The sequence below is a fragment of the Lagopus muta genome, chromosome 1 (assembly GCF_023343835.1).
Source record: "Lagopus muta isolate bLagMut1 chromosome 1, bLagMut1 primary, whole genome shotgun sequence".
NCBI classification, from domain to species: Eukaryota; Metazoa; Chordata; class Aves; order Galliformes; family Phasianidae; genus Lagopus; species Lagopus muta.
Window position 1 is genome coordinate 173,606,805 of NC_064433.1, and position 19,883 is coordinate 173,626,687.

At 44.9% G+C, this 19,883-nt stretch overlaps 1 protein-coding gene across 3 annotated transcripts in view; it reads left to right on the forward strand.

The window, feature by feature from the left end:
• SLC7A1 (solute carrier family 7 member 1) overlaps positions 1-19,883 on the forward strand; it is a 39,566-nt gene that overhangs the window by 13,461 nt on the left and 6,222 nt on the right. For all 3 annotated transcript variants that reach the window (XM_048933678.1, XM_048933677.1, XM_048933679.1), the window contains 7 exons: positions 7,130-7,513; positions 10,768-10,926; positions 12,532-12,706; positions 14,495-14,619; positions 16,138-16,360; positions 17,205-17,344; positions 18,876-18,978. In XM_048933678.1, coding sequence (XP_048789635.1) covers positions 7,144-7,513; positions 10,768-10,926; positions 12,532-12,706; positions 14,495-14,619; positions 16,138-16,360; positions 17,205-17,344; positions 18,876-18,978 — 1,295 coding nt within the window. In that variant the 5' untranslated portion in view covers positions 7,130-7,143. The remainder of the gene's footprint in view (positions 1-7,129; positions 7,514-10,767; positions 10,927-12,531; positions 12,707-14,494; positions 14,620-16,137; positions 16,361-17,204; positions 17,345-18,875; positions 18,979-19,883) is intronic.

The following is a 19,883-nucleotide window of genomic DNA, read 5'->3' on the forward strand; positions in this document are numbered from 1 at the left end:
TTTCGGAAAGTGCTCAGCAGCTCTGGTATGGTCCCTTACAACATAACCTCTTTGCATCTAGTGGTCTTCCACAGTTAAATCTTTAATCCCAAAATACTTGCAATGCTAATAGAAATACTAGGAATACAGGTTTACCACCTCTTCTTTTTCTGAGTAGGCTTCTCTTTGAATGGTGCTACCTTGGGGATGGAAGAAGCGAAGCCAGCCCTTTGGAAAGGGCTTCCAAAGGCATTTTTTACCTGTGTTTGAAGCAAAAGTCATCAGCATGTGCTTGTTCAGGAAACTGGCCTGTGTTTAGGATAAATGGGCCAAGCCCATTCCACATTGTTTGCCATATGTACCAACATAACACATATGCACAAGCTGTTTGTTCTGCAGATTAGTTGTAGTGATCTTACAGCTACATGGGGAGACCTTTGTTGAAGACCTTTGTTGAAAAGGATGCTGAGGAAAAATAAAACCACTTGTGGGATGTCACTTGGCCACACAGGAAGATTATTAATGGCAGCAAAGGTTCCTTTGTGTTTCAGAATGGACATAAGCATACGTAGGACAGGGCTGAGTAGGGTGCTGGGGCTGTTCATTGCACGTGTGGCGGGGTTAAGCTTGGCATTTCTCTTTTGCTTAGTAGAAGAATCCTTACTCCATGTAATCAGCTTTCATTTTATGCTGTTCTGCATGTTGGAGTTGGCTTCTGGGAAGAAAATTCTCAGGAGCAGCAAGGCCTTAAAATAGATAAGGAGTAGTTTCCAGAAGCTGAAACAAATTGTGATTGTTTAGGAAGTGATAGTAGTGCTTATGTAAAATGGTGCCATGTCAGCTTATTTTTACATGTGATGTTTTATGTTTAGCCGGACAGATGTTTGTTATGGTTTATTTTTTGCTGTTAGCCAGATGCAAGGTTGCTTATTTTCTTATGGGATTGTTTTGAAGAATGTCCCTTTTTAAAATGTTGTTACTGGGGAAGGAAATCTATAAACCTGATATAATAGGTGTGTTAACCATTAGATAAGAGGAGGAAGAATATCTTATTTTACTTTAAAATACAATACAGCCAAGGCACAAGAATTTGGATACGGAACAAACATAAAAGACATTGTAAATACAGGACGAGGACCAGTAGGAATGAGTGGAATTTGGCCCTATTGAAGTCAGTGGGAGTTTTGCCGTTGACTCCGGTGGGACAGGATCTCACCCAAGGATGTGAACCCTGCCCCAGGAGCTGCCCTGCTTGTCACTGTTTCCCTGGGCTCTCAAAGCCACATGCTGCTGCTTTTCTCTGTTCTGCTGATACCCTAATGCCCCCCAGGGTGTGTGGTGAAGCCTCTTCCACCCAAGGGCTATACTTGTGGTTTGGCTTTTCAGCCTGTTGGTTGCCTGTCTATGCTTCCAATGGGTAACTGTAGCAAGCAGAAGAGACAGGAGCTAAGGAGAGCCTTAAAAATCAGGCTTTTTTGTGCCCAGTGGTGGTTTTAAGTGATGAGAAGATGGGAATGAGGGAATAGGCATGGTGAGAATCAGAGAGGTAGTGGTGTACAGAGCCCATTTTGGTTCGTTTAGATCAAGTTTTCTCAACCTGAAGGTAGTTATGTACCATTTAGCATCATTTCTAGAGTAATTTATATTGTTTTATGTGCTTAGAACTGCAAGATGTTGCAGAAACAGTGGCGGTACGTCCAAAAAAGAAGTCCTCATTTCAAGCGTGCTTGGGAGTGGGAGTGCAAGGAGCCAGTCTGGAATGCATTTCCTTACTTCAAAGGCAAGAACAGCTATTTCAAAAAGTGAGATCACAGGCAGATCCAACTTCTAAGGAGGGAAAGATAATCTCTGCACAAGTCACGCTTTGATGCAATTCTGAAGATAACAAATGATATCAAAAAGGTTTGGGGCAGAGGTGTGCTGGCCCCTATACTGCACCCTGTAAGATGTTGTGCTGCACGCTTCTCTGGACTGAAAGCCACTTTACCAAGTGACTGGGAATATAACAAAGTGTGTAAGATAATTTGGAGTAGATTTCACTCATCTAAGCATCATCTTATCTATCTTCTAAGATAGGAAGATAAGTGCTGTGTGTGTGAGGATGCGAAAAACAGCTGCAGTTCAGGTACCCCGTACCCTGCTCACTGCTGGTGATTGGCGCGCTGTAGGTGCTGTTTTATTGACAAGAGAGGCTCTCCAACTTCCCGCTGCTTTTTGGGCAGGATGGAGCTGACATCTTGATTTCTGAGATGAGCCAGAAGGCAGCTGTCTGCTGGCATCGAGCCACTTTCAGGATGTTGGCCTTAATTTCTAGGTCAGTCATAATTAAATAGTTCATCCTCTAAACAAATTATCTACAGAAAACAGTTCTGCTTTATTCTTGATGACTATAATACAGTTATAAATACCTGTAGATACACTTGAGGAATGAAATTGGTTTGAAATACGTTTCTAGTGAGATTCTTGAGTTTATATATGAGCTTGAAATATATATGTAGTTCTTTCTAACAAATGAAGCCTCCCTCAACCCCCAAAATCTGGCCACGCTCTTGTCTTGTGCTGCAGCGAGGGACTGCTTCTCTCTTCTTTTTTCTCTGCTTCTCTTAGGGACAGTCATGCCCAAAGAAGGAATTTGCTGTGATGTGTGGCAAAAGAGAAGATGTCAGGCACCAGGTCTTCATTTTTAATGCTGAGATAAAACTTCCATTGATTTGGGACCGTTGAGATACCTTCATTTTGCAATGCACCGCATTTAGTTAAATGTAATTTATATGCCTGCGTAGAAAATAAATAGCTTACAGGTATTATTAAACAGTACATTTTTTGAAGCAGAGGCTTTGAACCAAATCTTGAAAGAGTTAGCAGTCTCAGCTTCTTGGATTTCAATGATGATGGAAGAAGGAAGGAGCATGGCTCTAAAATGCAGGAATCCGTGGTCTGCCTTTGCCTGGAGACATTTATGAGACTGAGGCATGTCAGGCTGCCTTTAGTAGTGCCACTTGTCACTTAGGGTTAACCCCATTCCCTTATGTGCTGTTGCAGAAGCCCATGTCTGCACTAGCTCATCGGTGAGTGCGCACACAAGCGTTTTCCTCTCCTGCATTACACAGCCCAGCCCTCAGGCAGCTCCCTGTCATCTGTGCTCCATCCACCATGTCCAGCTCAGTGCCAGGTCCTGCAGGGATCCCTGTGGGCTCAGGGCATGGTGCAGAGCCCTGTATTGCATCACAGCCTCCTGCTTTCATGTCTCCTTACCTCATAGCCATCCTCAGGCTTTATTAACAGCCTCAACTGGGACTCTCTCATGTTCTCTGTGTTGCTTTTGAACTTCTCTGTTCAAGCGATTACTGTGTAAACCTTGCCATAAATATTGACTTTGCAAGAAGCAAACTGTTTTCCTGCAGTCTTTTGGCATTTCTTGATGTCTCTGTACTGAATAACAAACCTGCGTTTGCACTGGAATCCGAGCTTGGTTGTGAGTCCAACTGGTCTTGACTTCCAGACTGGCTTTGGAAAACAACTCCATTAACACATTTCCTGTGGGTATCTTGCTCATAGTAGGCTGCAGTTTATGGAAGGGATTTCTTTGTTTAGTTTCAGAGGGTTTTTCACATTTTCTCTAGCATTTTGTCCTGGTTGCTTCACAGCACTGGTATTCTCCAAGACTGACTATAAACCACCAGTGCTGCTGTAGATGGGGCACAGCCCCATTTCTATGCTTGTCATAGAGTGCTGGCACCAGTGGGATCTCCTTCAATCTGCTGGGAGTTAAGCAAAACCTAGGACTTGCATTGTCCTTCTTGAAGGCAGAGTCTTGTCCTGCCCTGTTCTGCTTTAGGGGAAGCAGGCAGTTGAAAGCAAGCAGTTCTGGCTGATGTGGGTTTGCATGAGATTCAAGTGCAAGAACCAATGTTTTGAATAAACACTGGCAAACAGACCTGTCATCCTGCTGAAGGGAGAAAATAGTTTTCCCTTCAATGCACATTGGCAATTCCTGTGGCTCACCAAATGAGATTTTTTAGAAGCCTGACCTGAAACCTGCCTTTCTCCATTGGTTTGAGTCAGTGTATTTCTGGACCATAGCAGCCTTTGAGGAGCTGTTGGTGGACTGTGCAGTTCCTGGCACAAGGAGACTTCTCAATCCTCAGTTCTAATTACTTTCTCCCAGTAGGGGAGGTAGGCTTGAGGCCAAGGGAAAGGGATTCAGGTTTATAGCTGCTGTCTTGGAAAAATGAAGAGTTTTTTGATTTTGTCCTTGATGATATGGTAGCAAAATTGAAGAATTGGACTTGATGACTGACTCAATTAAGTTTCTTAGCATGCGTTTTCCCACCTTTTACGGTAGGTTTTAGCTGGAGCTGATGAAGTATGAGTCTCACTTCTTCCTATCATAAATTGCATTTAGTAATATTTCTGTCTGCATTCTCAGCATGCTATTAGTGTTAGTGTGCAATGTATATTACTGTTCCATCATTAGGAGATGAGGCACCACTCATTTGAAACTGAATGCTTCATTCCAGCGTTGTATCTCAGTAAAATCCATTTTACTCCCTTTTCATAATCAATGAAGAGATGTTTGAAAGTCCTGTTGCTGAAACCAGGTAAAGATGCCACATGGCAATCATTCTGGGGCACCTTGGAGCTTCCAGAAGTGGTCCAAAATAGAACCTGCCTTCATCCTCTTGTACTGCTTTTACTGGAGCAAGTACTGCAGCCTTGAGGTCTGCAGAGCAAAGTGCTTGCTGCTGGAAGCCAGCTGCCTGCCCTGCACATACAATGGGGAGGTTATTTTGGACCAGCAGTTGTCTGTTCCTGAAGGCTGAGCACACATTGGTTGTTAATGTGCATTACGTATGCCTCTCAGTTTGCTTTCATCCCATTTCATCACATTTTAAATGCACTCACGTACAGAACAGAAATTATGATGTGTATTAGTAGAGGAGTACTCGTTGAGAAGCAGTGATTTTGGTGCCTGGAGCCAGATCTGTCCATAAAAGTATTGTCAGTGCCAGCTCTGTTAGATTTTCTTTGGCTTGAATGTGGTTCTGTGGGAGTGTTGGAAACTTCATGGTATTTGTCACTGCTGTTGGGCTTCTTGTTCTGGTGGCTTATTCTGAGTGCAGAATGTGCCTTGTTACAATTCCCCCAGCTTAAGTATGTGTTTTCTTGGGTATATCAATTAGGAGCAATCCAGAAGATCTTAGTGAAACACCCTTGCTATGAAGAGCATTATGTTATGTACCTGCTGAATTTTGAATGAGGCTGCTGCTGGGATGAAGGTAGAGTGGCTGAGGAAGGTGACTACAACCTGGCAGCAAAACTCAATCTCAGTTCTCCTTATCTTGACTTGAATAAAGCTTTTGACACGGTGGCACACAAGAAGCTGTTTAAGATGAAAACAAGCAGGAAACCAGCAAGGTGCAGAAGGAACATGTTAATAAGAAGGTGGACTGGGAAAGGAGAACAGATCCTTGTGGAGGAGATGGCCACCACTGAGGTTCCTGGTGGTTGCTCTGGGAGTGCTCTTATTGCTTCTGATAGCTGCTCCTGATGGAAGGAAATAGAAAGTGAGATGTACTGCTGCTCAGGAGAGTGATTCAGAGGTGGAGGGTTATTATAGACAGGGCAGCAGACTGCCTCATTTCTTCAGGACTTGTGAAATCGCAGAATCATTAGGATTGGAAAAGACCTGTAGGATCACCTAGTCCAACCACCAACCTGTCACCACCATGCCCACTAACCATGTCCCTCAGTGTCACATCCACACGTTTCTTCAACCACCCCCTGGGCAGCTTCTTCCAATGCACTGCAGCTCTTTCTGAGAAGAAATTTTTCCTAGTATCCAACCTGAAACAAAGGCTGAGGCATTATGGTTGGTCTCTAAAGGTACCCTGGGGTAACCAGCAGAGGGGAAAGGCTGTTCTGGACACAAGAACATGTGTGAATGCTGCCTTCTGAAGTGATGTGCCTGGAGGGCAGAGTGCAGTGGAGATAGGAATCTAGAAAGTTTTAAGGGTAAGCTTGATGCATCTATGGGAGGGGTGTTAGGACATCATGTCTTGTGACAACTGGGGCTGGAGTTTTCAGTGTGAAAAGGAAGAAGTTCCTGCTACTGCCTGCCTGATGCACCCATCTGGGCAGGGTGATAAGGAGCAGCAGCTCTCTTTGAGGTTTGAAGCAACGTTCCTTGTTTTATCAGAAAAAGCAGGACAAAACTTCCATACCCAGGCTGCATGTGAAGACATACATCTTCAAGGGATGGGTTCTGCGAAGGCTTCCCTGGCAGCACTGATTACTAGAATGGCCTCCAGAGCCAGCCTCTCTGCTGGCCATACTGGTTTGACTGGTTGTAGTTCAAATGAGCACCCATCCTGCAGTGCTGTTATCCTGCTGGGATGGAGAAGTTCACAGACCTGCCCTGTGCTCTCCCCTTAGCTGACACGAACGTAAAATAGCTTAATCCTTTGCCTCAGTGTAACCATATCTAAGCTTGGGTCTGTGTGCCTTTTTTCCCAAACCGTATCTATTCCAGGCTGTGTAGTTGTAGGCAGCTGCCAGCCTGTGCTGCTGGCTGGAACTGGAGCTCAGAGGAAGGAATACAGATCTGACTGGCTGCAAACAGTGTCTCCTGGTGCACGTGTTTGTGTTGTGCTCTGAGGACAACAGTACATGTGCTGCCTTGTTCTGGAGTGTAATGCTCACAAGTTTTGCTCTTATTTCACCCCCAAGACTTCAAAAATTTATATAAGGTAAGTACATATCTATAAATATCTCTACTTTTTAAGTTTCCAGCCAGGAAAACTACCCTGACAATCTGAAAGAGATTTTGCATAAAGGCTTGCCCACCTGTGTGTGGACAGTGAGGCTGTAAGGCGGTTAGTATCCCTTGTGGTGTGGGGAGGACAGCTCACCTGCTTGAGATCAGTGTGAATGGGAGCAGGAAGCAGAATTACTGCGCCTTTTTCTTTTTTTGCCTCCCTGTGCTAAGCATAGATAACGTGCTCAGGAGGCGTTTTGCCGTATGAAAAGGTGGAAGGTAAGTGAGCAGGAGATTCTTTGGCTAAAATATGAGTGCAGTGTTACGCTCTGTAGTTATACTGTTTGTGGGGTGTGGCTGTTCCACCTAGTGACAGCAGCATCTTTCTTGCAGGCCCAAAGACAACGATGGAGTGCCAGAAATTCATCAAGTTTGGGAACCAGCTTCTTCGCCGGAAAAATGTGGACTGCACTCGAGAAGACAGCCGGCTCTCGCGGTGCCTCAACACCTTTGACTTGGTGGCCCTTGGTGTGGGCAGCACTCTGGGGGCAGGTGTCTATGTACTGGCTGGGGCTGTGGCACGAGTGAATGCAGGACCTGCCATTGTCATCTCCTTCTTGATTGCTGCCTTGGCTTCTGTGCTGGCTGGACTCTGCTATGGAGAATTTGGTGCTCGCGTTCCTAAGACGGGATCAGCTTATCTGTACAGCTATGTGACTGTTGGCGAGCTGTGGGCCTTCATCACGGGGTGGAATTTAATCCTCTCCTATGTTATCGGTGAGTATGGTGGGCATGCAGCAAGACCATACCAAGTCCAGGATGGCAGCCTTGTTGGTACCATCAGCCACGTTTGTGTGCCTGCATTGCTCTGCACTCACTGAAAATGTGAGGGCTCTTTGGCAGGGTGCACTGACTGTGGCTGCTGTCACTTGGCAAGGTGAGTGCTGTCCTGCAGGCTGAAGCTTTGTAACGAAGGCAAATTGCTACTTCAGCTACTTCCTCTGAACTCCCACATCATCTCTTTGGCATATCCTGGCTGCTGCACACTTGCCAGGGAGCAAGTGTTCCCTATGTTGAGAAAGAAGTAGCTGACAGAAGGGTGCTTTTACATGACAGCTCCAGGCTGATTAAGGATTAATTTCTGGTCCCTTCAAAACCTGTTCAGAGCACCTGGAGATCAGAATTCTGCCTCATGAGTGGTTGCAGGATTAAACATGGGGGTGAGCTGCAGGTTCACAGTCTCTGAAAGGTCCAAAACAAATCCCTCCTAAGCCTTTCACTCCCACTAGGGCTGGATCATGCTCTGAGCACGCAGTGTATTCTTCAGCTGACATATTAAAACTAAACCACTATTTGTCAATTAAGGATTCGTGTCTTTTCAAGCACATTTTGGGCTTGTTATTATGTCTATAGGTAAGGCTGCAGCCAACTTGCCAGTTGAGAGTGAAGACTTATGAGTTAAAATGAAAAACAATGTTGTGCTGAATGATTAAAGGAAGTTTTTTTTAACTGTGTTTTATGAGATATACAATTGTTACCTTGGAGATAGTTCCCATGATGCTGGGGGTAAGATCATATCATGAGTGACATAGTGATGTAGCAGCTGCTTGTCTGAGATAGCGCTGGCTCTCATCTGTGTGCTACCTGAAACCTTTTCTTCTCCCTCCTCCCTTTCTTTTACTTTTTAATAAGAAAGGAGAGATTGGGAAACCAGAGTCAATTAAAGTTGTCTCCTCAGGAAATGTGAGTCCTGCGGTTCTTCTATGAATCAAATTCATTGTAGGGAGGAGATGAAAATAGTTTTTAAACAAAGTTAAGCATATAATTTACTCCAGTCTTCTAAAATGGACTCTGCTTAGGCTGCACATACAAAATTGGAACAGTTTTCCTAGTAATTTATGCTCTGATCCAGGAAAGTAAGGCTAAATAGTCTTCCTCATGCTCCTTACCTGGTCGGTTACATTGTGGCCCTTTTTACTGTGATGCTGGACCTCCAAAAAGACAGACATTGCCATGGAAAAAAGGAAAAACCCGATTCTGCAAATTCGTGATGAGATTTACCTCCCTAGCATTACACTCCTCAGCAGTGCCACCATCCTGAGCAGAATCCAACCAGGGTGGCAAGAACTTAAATTTCTAAGGGACTTGGCCAGCTTGATGTTTTTACTGAGGTTTCAGACATCTGTTCAGAAAGTATTGTGGGATGGAGCGGGATCATGGTGGCCAGCAGATGGTGGGTGGCAGTAGTGTCCAGGGCAGGGTCTTGGAGGTGGGGAATGAGGAAAAATGGGCAATCGATTAGTTGGGCAGGGTCTGGATGGTGGGGGAAAGAAGGATTGTTCCAGGACCAGGATATGATGTGAAATTTCTTCTGGGGTGATGGGAGTTGTGCCAGATTGTGGGTGGGGAATGTTGCAGAAAGAGGAGGCTGGTGGAAGCTCGTTAACGTGGCGCATCATAGAATCATGTCACAGAATGGCCTGGGTTGAAAAGGACCACAGTGATCATCTAGTTTCAACCCCCTGCTATGTGCAGGGTCGCCAACCAGCAGACCAGGCTGCCCAGAGCCACATCCAGCCTGGCCTTGAATGCCTCCAGGGATGGGGCATCCACAGCCTCCTTGGGCAACCTGTTCCAGTGCGTCACCACCCTCTGGGTGAAAAACTTCCTCCTGATACCTAGCCTAAAGCTCCCCAGTCTCAGTTTAAAACCATTCCCCCTTGTCCTATCACTATCCACCCTTGTAATGGCTTTGTTGGGGTCTCCTTCCCAGACCACGTGGTCACCTCCCAGCCTGGTCCCAATCCCGTAGCCAGCTCACACCCAAGCAGATCAGTTGGCCTAAGCACTGTGCAGGGTGAACAGGAGCCATCTGCAAAGGTCGTGCTGACCCCAAAGCCATAAATCCTCCTGGATACGGGCCCTGTGCTCCATGCTTTTCAGCAGCAATAAAGATGTCCTCCAGGTGTCTGCGATGCTGGAATAATATCAGAATCCCGCGCTTCCCAAGGCTGTTGGTTACAAAGTTCTGCATGAGCTACTGATAGCGTTGTGGAACTGGCTTCCAAGCAACTGGCATTAACATAAAGCATGCAGGAGCTGGTTCTTCCTGTCCTAGAACATGAAATACTGCAGCCAAGGCAAAGAAATGAAAGTAGTAAAAAAAATATCTTTTTCCCTGGAATTTTCCTGAAGCAAAGCTGAAAATTTGTAATGTGATACAGAGTAACTTTTGGAGGTTTTTTTTAGATTAAAAGCACCAATGTTCTGTCCCTTTAAGTGCATTCACAGCTTGTGCCTCTGTGTCTCAAAGAGCAGCATGGTACCCAGGCAGGCCTAAGCTGTGCCTTATTATGATCCTGTTGACAAGCCAAGTTGCACAGAGAGCATTCCCAGCGTTGCTGCAGGTGTTGCTGACCACTGCTGAGGAGGGTTGTGCTGTGGGTGAGCACAGTTTTTGACACAATCGCAGGTACTGGAGTTGTGACCTGAAAACCTGCCTCTATCAGGATGAACTATTTTGGGTATAAGAGTGCACAGAGTTCTCTAAGGAACTGCTTTGCAAACCAACAGCAAGCCAACCTCTTTTTATTTATTTATTTTTTTATTTTTAAATTAGGTAATTCTGTACAGTAGTAATTATATAACAGCATCTAATTGTGTGAGAGAGTTATATATGGTGTACAATATCGGTAACCTAACAGTAGGCAGTGTAACACAGGAGAATAAGAAGCAGACTGTCTGGTAGCCAAAGCTACTTGTTTTACCCAGTGCTGCCACTGACTGGTGGTTGCTGCTGTTTCATCTCTCTGGAGTGGCTCAATAGCATCCAAGCGTCAGACACCCTGAGACCCCTGGGTCAGTCCTCATCCCAACAAGCTGTGCCATGGTGTTCTAGAAACTGCAGCAAGCTGAGGCCAGAACTGTCTTTATGCTACTCAGATGATTCAGTAGTGGAGTCCAAAGAGTCCTGAGTTTGGATAGTGTGCCATCCACCAAAGGTGACCCCCATCTGCTCTGTTCTCTGGCAGGAACCTCCAGTGTGGCCAGAGCCTGGAGTGCCACGTTTGATGAAATCATAGGTGGGCACATTGAAGACTTTTGTGAAAGATACATGACAATGAACGCTCCAGGAGTGCTAGCAAAATACCCAGACATCTTCGCTGTGGTGATAATCATCATCTTAACAGGTAAAACCTCAGAGGCGTTTGTGAGTCTTGGACCTCCACCTTCTGTCATTTCATTGCTTTCAGAATGGGCACGAGGTCCCATTTGTTTTGGACGACTTACTAAAGCTCTTTCTTTGCGATGGATGTTGGATTTACCTATATAGCCACAGAGGACTTAGCACTGGGCATATCCTGTTTGTAAGCTTTTTAATTAGTGGGGAGGGCTTTTGATATTTTTGAGCCACTTTTAAAGCCATTGATTAAGTTTGGTATAAGGAAGGAAAGAAAAGATGACTTGTTAACCTCAATCAGGTAAGGAAGTCTAATCCTTCTTCCTCTCCCAATCCTATTATACAACAATTTCATTCTGTTGCTCCTCTATTTTTGTTCTCCCAATGATAATCAGCACCGACTGCAAGATCCCAGAGAAATAAATATGTGAAAATCAGTCCTTTTTTTTTTTTTTTTAACCAAAAAATTGTTCCAAGGCTTTGATAAAGATTTGGAAACGTTTTGAAAATTTCAAAAATTAAAATCCTTCTAAACTTTTACCAACAGCTTTAACTGGCAAAACGTTACAAAATTTAGGCTAATTTAAAAAATAATTACTCTTCTCATGCACCTCTGTGGTTTCCTGCATGCAGAAGCTGCAGTGTTGCCCAACAAGGTTATCCTGACATTTCTCACCGTGATCTGGATGGGCATCTCGCAGCATGGGCTCTGCTCACTGGGACAAGCTTCATAAACCAGTGATGCTTTGGCATCTTGAGTTTGAATCTCGTATGTTTTATTTTAAAAGATGGAAATGTGAGTGAGCAGAAATCTCCCCTCTCCCTGAAATGCCTTGGGGTAGCAGTAAGAATACCACTTAGGGCTTCTTTTGTCCTTTTGGCCCACATGAAGTGTTTTGCTTTCTCGTAGTCTTCTTATTAAATATAGGTTGAAGGTTTGGGTTCTTGAAAGTCAGCTACCTGAAGTTACCAGAGCTTGTCCCTCAGAGAGGCTGTGTTACGCCTCGGTGAGATGTTGGTTGCCAGAGCCTGCAAATGTGCTCTTCTCCTGATGGACTTTCTCTGAAGACCATGAGCAGAAAACCTGTTCTCACTGAGCTCTCTGGCAAAGCAGGAGTCCTGTGATGCCACCTTGTTCTGTGTCTTGAGCTGTAAGTAGCTGACCTCCTGGATTCAGTCTCTGTGGAGAATGGCATCGTGTTTTTTGCTGCTCACGTAAAGGTGATTGTTGATCATAACATCTGCCTTTGGCCAAGACCTCTAAGACAGTGCTCCTTCCTGAGAAACCACCTGTGGTGCTTTCTCCAGGTGGCTGGGTGAAGTGTGTGGCTGTATCTGGATGCACAGCGTGGTGCTGTGAGATGAAACTTTACCTGGAGCATGTGCCAAATTGGCATGCTGTGTGGGAACGTGTGTCACATCAGTAATGTGTGGGCAGGAGTCCCCGTCAGCTTTCCCAGTGACTTAATCCTGGCCTACCTGAGCTGCCTGGCTTTGTGGAGGAGCAGAAATACTACAGTGGGCAAAGCTCAGCGCTGATGTTTTCAGTAAGTGAGCTGTTGTGCTGCCTTCGCTGGTGAAATACCTGACTGCATATTTTCTGTTTTTTTCCCAGGGCTTTTAACCTTTGGTGTGAAGGAATCTGCCCTGGTGAACAAAGTGTTCACCTGCATCAACATCCTCGTCATCGGCTTTGTCGTGGTCTCTGGCTTCGTGAAAGGATCTGTGAAAAACTGGCACTTGACTGAACAGGACATTTACAATACCAGCCATGGCACTCATGGAGACAAGTAAGTTGGACCTTGTCTTTTCAGATTTAAAATTGATGTATATTCATCATTTTCCTCCTGTTTACAGGAGGATTTGTGAGAGATTCAGGGAGCCTGTGAATGGTATGGTTCCCTCCTTTACCAAATTCCAGTGTTGTGACTGGAGTTCAAAGGGTAGAGAAAAGAGCTTTGCAGATAACCTCATACTCAGGGCTGCCCCAGGCTGACTGTTGTGCCTGTATTAAGCCTTGACCAAGTACAGCTGTGTAGTTTTTTTGGACACCTTGGTCATTTCCTTGAAGAATGATTGTATTTATGGAGACCTTGTCCCAGATGCATGAGAAGGTAGGAGGCAAGTTGCAGATTATTTTAATGTGTTGCAGCAGACGTATCACAAATCCATTTTTAATGACATTTTGCTACTTGGCCAAAATCCTATATTCCTACAGAAGACCAAAATTAAGGAGCTTATAAGGGTTGCCTGTGATACAAGGCCATTCATTTTTTGCTTGAGATTGTTCAACACGTATGACTGCTCTCTTGTCTTTTGAATGTCTCTGCATACATCAGCTCAGTCCTGGCTTGCTATCTAACCCCTTCATGCTGGTCTGCAAGGAAACACAGTTTGGCACAACCTGGAGAGATTTATAAATATTGCATGGCTCTAGTTTGGCTTGTATACAAGCCACTTATTGAGCTTCTCTGCAAAATTCAGCCTGCTGTGAACTTCTTCCCTGTGGACAAATTGCTTCTGTAGGAGAGGTTCCCCCTCCTTCCCTCCTGCTATTCCCAAGCAAGTAGCAATTAGTGCAGTAGCTTTAAAGTACAACTGTAGCTCTTTCACCCGTAGCTCTTACTATTTTTGTAATGTCTATCTGGGGTTTACTTTATCATTATTTCCAGAGTAATCCATATCTGGGTTGTACTATTTCTGTAAATAACAAGTGAGCTTTCATCCCTCAGTGGAAGTTCTACAAGAGAGTTTGGATGATTCTTCCTGATAAGATCTGCAGTTTTGGGATTTCCCTTAATTTAATTGCTGTAATTCATCATGACAAAGGCTTTTCTCTCAATTTTGAGTGGCCTCAGTTAACTTGAACTGAGGGGTGTTATAGACAGTGTTTCAACACAGACAGTTGTATCTCAGGCTTTGATGCTGAGTGCAGGGGAGTCACTAAATATCTGTCTGTTGACTTTAATGAACTTAGTATCCAGCTCAGCAAAGCATTTGATGTTTCAGAGGTGCAGGCGCCTCTCCTCCCTCAGCACAACATGCAGAATTTGGATACAAAGTTGGCATAGGGAATTTTGAAGTTGAGGGTGGAGCACGGATGGATTTTAGGCTGTCTCAGCACCCTGCACTGCTTTTTGGTGTCTACTCATGCTTTACCTGAATCCATCTTAGGTGAACAGTGCATAGTTCACATTTTTGTTTGACTTCAGTGTTAAGGATTACATGTTGAGCTTTTTCAAAAGCTTCATTATCTATATAAACACAATAATAGTAAGAGAGGAATCTTAATGTTCATGTTATTTTCTCCCTGTTGTAGCCAAGACATCTTTATCCCCACCAGAAACACAGATGATGGGAATAAACAGAACCGTTTTTATTCCATGCATTCCCCAAACTGCTGCAGGCCAGTCCAGAGCTCAGCAGTGAGTAGGGCTTAGCATTTTGCCCCGTATTTGTAGTGAAAAGCAGAGCATGTTCCTTTGAACTCCAGCTGTGGGTGTCACTATGAGCTGTATGAAAAGTTTTGTTGTTCCCACCTAGGCAGAATGCTTCTAACCCAGTGCCATGCTTTTTAGTCAAACACAGGGAGAAAAGCTGTATGGTGTTGGAGGGTTTATGCCTTATGGATTGAAAGGAGTCCTCTCAGGGGCAGCCACATGTTTTTATGCTTTCGTGGGATTTGACTGTATTGCTACAACAGGTAAGATGGAGGGCATCTTCATTCCAGTTGTGAACCTGGTTGCTGGTTGACTGGCTTTTGGTATTATTGTGCAGCACAGATAATCAGTAATCCAGGATGCTGCTTTCATTATTCCTGTGTTAAGTTCAGTCCATAATATATTTTTGACTCAGCTGCTTCTGATAATCAAAGTGCTGAGTATAGACAAGTCCCTGGGTGCATGAATGTTGCCTTCTAGCTACTGTGGCAGGCTGCATAACCCATCAAAAGAGCTTCTTTTCTTCTTTGCCTCCAGTCCCACAGTTGCTCACTGATAGCACTAACCAGGTCCAGCTCTGTAGAAAACATGGCCAGTTGTACTGATCTGACATACAAGAAAAACCAGATTCAGATGCTTTGTGTGACTTAAAGAGTTTGGACATCCCACTCCAGATGATGCTTTAATCAGGTTATTCTGGAATAGGATGCTTCAGTGCCTTCAACTGAAGGTGCTCCATTGGTGTAGTGTATTTAAAGAGACACAGAAAGAGAGCACTTCTCAGGAGGAGTCTGCACTCTAAAGCTGTGCCTCAAAATGAAAGGGAGTTTTTTATCTCCAAGGGTTCAGAGATCTCCTTCTGAGAAAGAAGCCATCAGTATTGTCGCATTTCTCCTGGCTTAGAAGAATCTAATTCCCTCAGAGAAAGGAAGGATTATCCTTAATTTCACATTTGACAAGAGCTGAGGAACAGAGAGGGGAGATAATTACAAAGACATATAAAATAGTGCTGCCTTGTGTTCCAAGATGTTTGAGAAATGCTATAGCTCCATTACTTCAGCTAGCCCCAGGGCCTCTCCGTGGAGAAGCTCATTAATCTGGCTTTGACTTAGAGGTTTATGGGTCTCTGCTTATTGGTTCATCCTCCTGAAATGCCAAGCTTCAGAAATGTACACTTTTTGAGAAGAGCAGCTCTGCAGGACAGAGAAGGCTCACAACTGTTTCTTAATTAATCATTGCCTGAACTGGGAGGTTCTTTTTAACACATTTGTCCCAGTTTGGTAGTCCAAAATTTTCTGTAAAGAAAATAGAGGGATTTTTTTTTGAGAGGGATTTCCAAAGACCCATATGATTTTCAGGTGTGCCATCAAAGTAACTTTCCCTTGATCTGGGTATGTAGGGTGCTCTTGCCACAGTGCAGTTGCTTTGGTGGAGATATATACTGAAATTCTCTCCCAGATATTTGCCCCAGAATTGTGTGATCATTTTTTGTCTTGTCACTTGTGACCACTGAGCTGTTTTTGGAGCCATGCTATCAGTGGCATTGCAGTAGCAGTTGGTGATAAATTAACTCTTTGGAGAAGGAACTGCTTTTAATCCAAACTGTTTCTGTGTCTGGGTTTACAAGTCCTCCACAGATGTTTATGTCAGGAGTGACAGGAGCAGCAGAACTGGGAGCAAACAGCCAGTCTGGGGTATGTGAAGGGCACCTTAGGCCATGATAGTAGGCTTTGATAGATCTTGCTTGTCCATGAGCTGATATTTCAATTTCTTTCTTCTAGGTGAGGAGGTGAAAAACCCTCAGAAGGCCATTCCTATTGGCATTGTGGCATCTCTGCTCATCTGCTTTGTGGCTTATTTTGGTGTGTCAGCTGCCCTGACACTCATGATGCCTTACTACCAGCTGGATACCAATAGCCCATTACCCAATGCCTTTAAGTATGTGGGTTGGGATGGAGCCAATTATGCAGTGGCAGTTGGTTCCCTATGTGCACTTTCTACGAGGTGAGACACTGCTTTTCCCTTGTGCCTCTTTTACAGCAAATGCTTATCTCCATCTTCTTAACAAAATGCTGCATGTTGGGGCTGTGTAGTGGCTCAGTTTGTTTGCCTTCATCATGTTCCCCTGGGTCATTACTAGAAGAGCTAGATCAGGGACAAAACTTAGAGCTTCTGACATCAAAAAGGCCAGGATTTCGCCCTGTGATAAATTTCAGAGATGTGTGTGACCAATATAACTTCAGAAACTCCTGTCTTAGCAGCAAACCCAGTAGGTGCTCAGTAGGTGGAATATGAATCTAGAATCAGTGAGTCAAGAAGACAGCTTTGTAGTGCAAACACAGTTTGCTTGCAAGACATCCTGGCCTGCTGGGATAAAACATGTCAGGTAGTGTAGGGGGCATCTTCTGGAGCATGTGGGGCTTACCATATCCAGGGCAATCTGTCTGCAGGTTACCTCCAGGACAGCTATCTGTCCAGGAGGCAAGGCAGGCTGGATGCAGAGTATGTCATGTTCTTATGCACTGTGGAGCTCTTTTTCAGATCAACTTAGACATATGCAATTAGATGAGCAACTCATAGAGGCTCATACAAGTTAGGGTGTTCTGCCACCTGAGTATCAGGCTGCTTTTATGTCCCATTGCTAAGTTTAGATATCCAAAATCATGGAGCTGTAACTTAGTTTCCAGCTACTAGCAACGTGGGCATTCAGAGGGAGCCCTTTAAAGAAGCTGAAGTGATTGAGAGCCACCCGTTTCAGTTTGTAGTGCCATCAATTTGATTGCTTTTTTGTGCTTGAGCCCTGCTGGAGGTGTTCTAAGCAGGTTATTTCCCCCTTCTTTGTTCTTAGTCTCCTTGGCTCCATGTTTCCAATGCCTCGAATAATTTATGCCATGGCAGAAGATGGACTTCTCTTTAAATTTTTGGCAAAAGTCAATGAGAAGAGGAAAACTCCAATAATTGCTACAGTGACATCAGGAGCTGTTGCAGGTAACATTCTGAGACTTGATGCACGAGTGGAGCAGAGACATAATCTCATCCTAGGAGCAGATAAGTCTTCCTGATGCTAGCCCACTTATTAATCGGATACATTGCACAGCGTGATTTCCCAGAGCATGGCCCAGGTTTCCAAAGCATGGGAAAGCAAGGGCAGGATGAGTGTGAATAGCTCACTGCATGTCTGTGCTTCTTGCTCAGAGCTCGTTGCTGATATCCCGCCTCATGCCAAGAGCTGCCTTCATCCACTCCCTGCGTGCTCTGTCAGCTTTACAAATAATTAACCCCCTGCAGTGGCAGCCAGCTATACCTCAGCATCCCTGTGGCCATTGGCCCGGCTTGGCTGCAGGCTCTGTGCACTGTGTGTCTGTAGGTAGATGCTCAGTGGAAGACGCCAGAGCAGCTGGAGACAAGCAGATGGACCCTGTGACACAGACATTTGTTAATCAGTTTATCACAGCTGGTCACAATCCTGTCCTCTCCTTCCTTCTGTCCCAAGAATAGGGGAATTTAACCTAACAGACAACAAAGATGAGTGGCTTATACTCTTCTCACAGCCACCCCCCTTCCTCACAGCACCTAGCAAGCAGAAGGGTGTTGCTGCTTTTTCTTTACCTTCTGCCATCCAAATCTGGGATAAGCCACTGGTGTAGAATGTGCCACCTTTGAGGCATTGTTACCAAAGTGCTATGATGAGCTCTAAGCTGTGGTGAAACAGCTCAGCCTTCTGCAGCTGCAACCTGGGCCCTGCAGAGTTTTTCATACAGCTGCTTCGCTGCCACCTTTATCTTCAGGGAACCTTGAGCCCACAGTGGGGAATAAAGAGCCAGAGAAAGAAAGGAATTTGGTTTGCCTTCTCTTCAGATTACCCTATTGTGGTTTACAGCATGCAGGACCAAAGTGCAACCAGAGCTGCAGATATGGGGAGCATTTGAAGCTTGAGACTTTGCATTGCTTTGGCTGTCGAGTTTGAGGCAGTGCATTAGAGACAGACTGGCTCAGGTTCAGCTTTGAAACCCTTTATACAATGGTCTGTACAACAGAGAGTTGCCCAGCAAGACTGTGAAGGCAAAATAGTCTGTAAGAGATGGTGGGCTGCATGGTCTCAGGGCTGCTACAGCTACGACTGGGGATTCAGGCAGTGAGGCTATGGTTTAAACACTTGCTCACTGCTCATGATTAGAGGGGAATGTCACTTCAGCTTTGCTTCTCATACAGGCATATCATAGGATGCCCTTGTTTCAGAATGCCCATATATACAGGCTGGCAATCTACTGTAAGAAATGGTTCCTTTGCTTCCAGTTTGTGAGACTGTGCTGTGACATCCTGTGAGGCTCAGGGGGTTACAAGGCAATTGGCATTCATTGAGTCTTCCCTGTCCCCATATCAGCATGGCTTGGGCTCCCTGGATTTCCCTTGCCAGGTCCTGAGCAACAGTCACACTTATGCTGTTGTCATTAATGCTTCAATACATATTCTGCTGTGTTGGTGTTTTCTTCCCTTTCACCTTCCTCTCCTCCCACAGCTATTATGGCCTTTCTCTTCGACTTGAAAGACCTTGTGGATCTCATGTCTATTGGGACCCTCCTGGCTTACTCGTTGGTGGCAGCCTGCGTATTGGTATTGAGGTATGGATGTAGAAGTAGCCTCACACAGACAGAAACCCACACTCTGCAGTTGGATGCCCTCTTTAGTTCTGTAGACCCAGTGACACAGAACTATGGCTGAGAGTATGAAAGACTCATTTCTTCAACGTCATGGGGAATTGTACTCGTTGGAGGTGCGAGAGCATCCTCTGAGCTTGGTTAGCTCCTGATCCTTGCCATCGTAGCAGCAGTCAGACATCAGACCCTGGATGTCCTAGGAGATGTGCTGGTGGGTAGGAGTGACATGAGTGGTCCAGGATGTCTGCTTCATTGTTACACTTGTTCCCACTGAGGATACAGTTTCAGGCTGTCTTTTGAAAGGGACTTAATGAGCAAATAGGCTTTTGAAAGGTGTCTCTGTCAGCACAGACATACTGTGCTGAGAGCATTGGAAGGAGCTGTTGTGAGAAGCTTGTCCTTGGACATCTGGACCCATTTTGGTGTCTGAAAAAAAGAACCAGCTAATGATCAACTGCATGGAGGTTCCTTGTTCCTCTGAGGCCCTAGAGTGAGAGTTCAGCTGCACACACCTCAGCACCAAGGCAAGATATGGCTGTATTGCTTGTGATTTTTACCTTTGGTCTGCATCCTTGAGAAAGTCAGCAAAGATACCCTTCAGTCAGCAGTGAAGTTGCTGCCAATTGTGTCAGGCAGTAAGGTAGTCATTGTAAAGTCTAGCATCAGCAGTGAAGCTTTTGCAGGATCAGTGACTTGTCTATAGAAAGAGCATGTCTATAAAAAGAGCTGAACTCCCATAGCTTCCCCAGAATAAGATGAAGATTGAGTATCTTAATTGCTTGGCACCTCATGGACAACAGCACTCCACCCAGGAGGACGGAGTTTTGAAGATGTTGCTGAAAAATATCTTCACGTGTTCACTGAGTTAT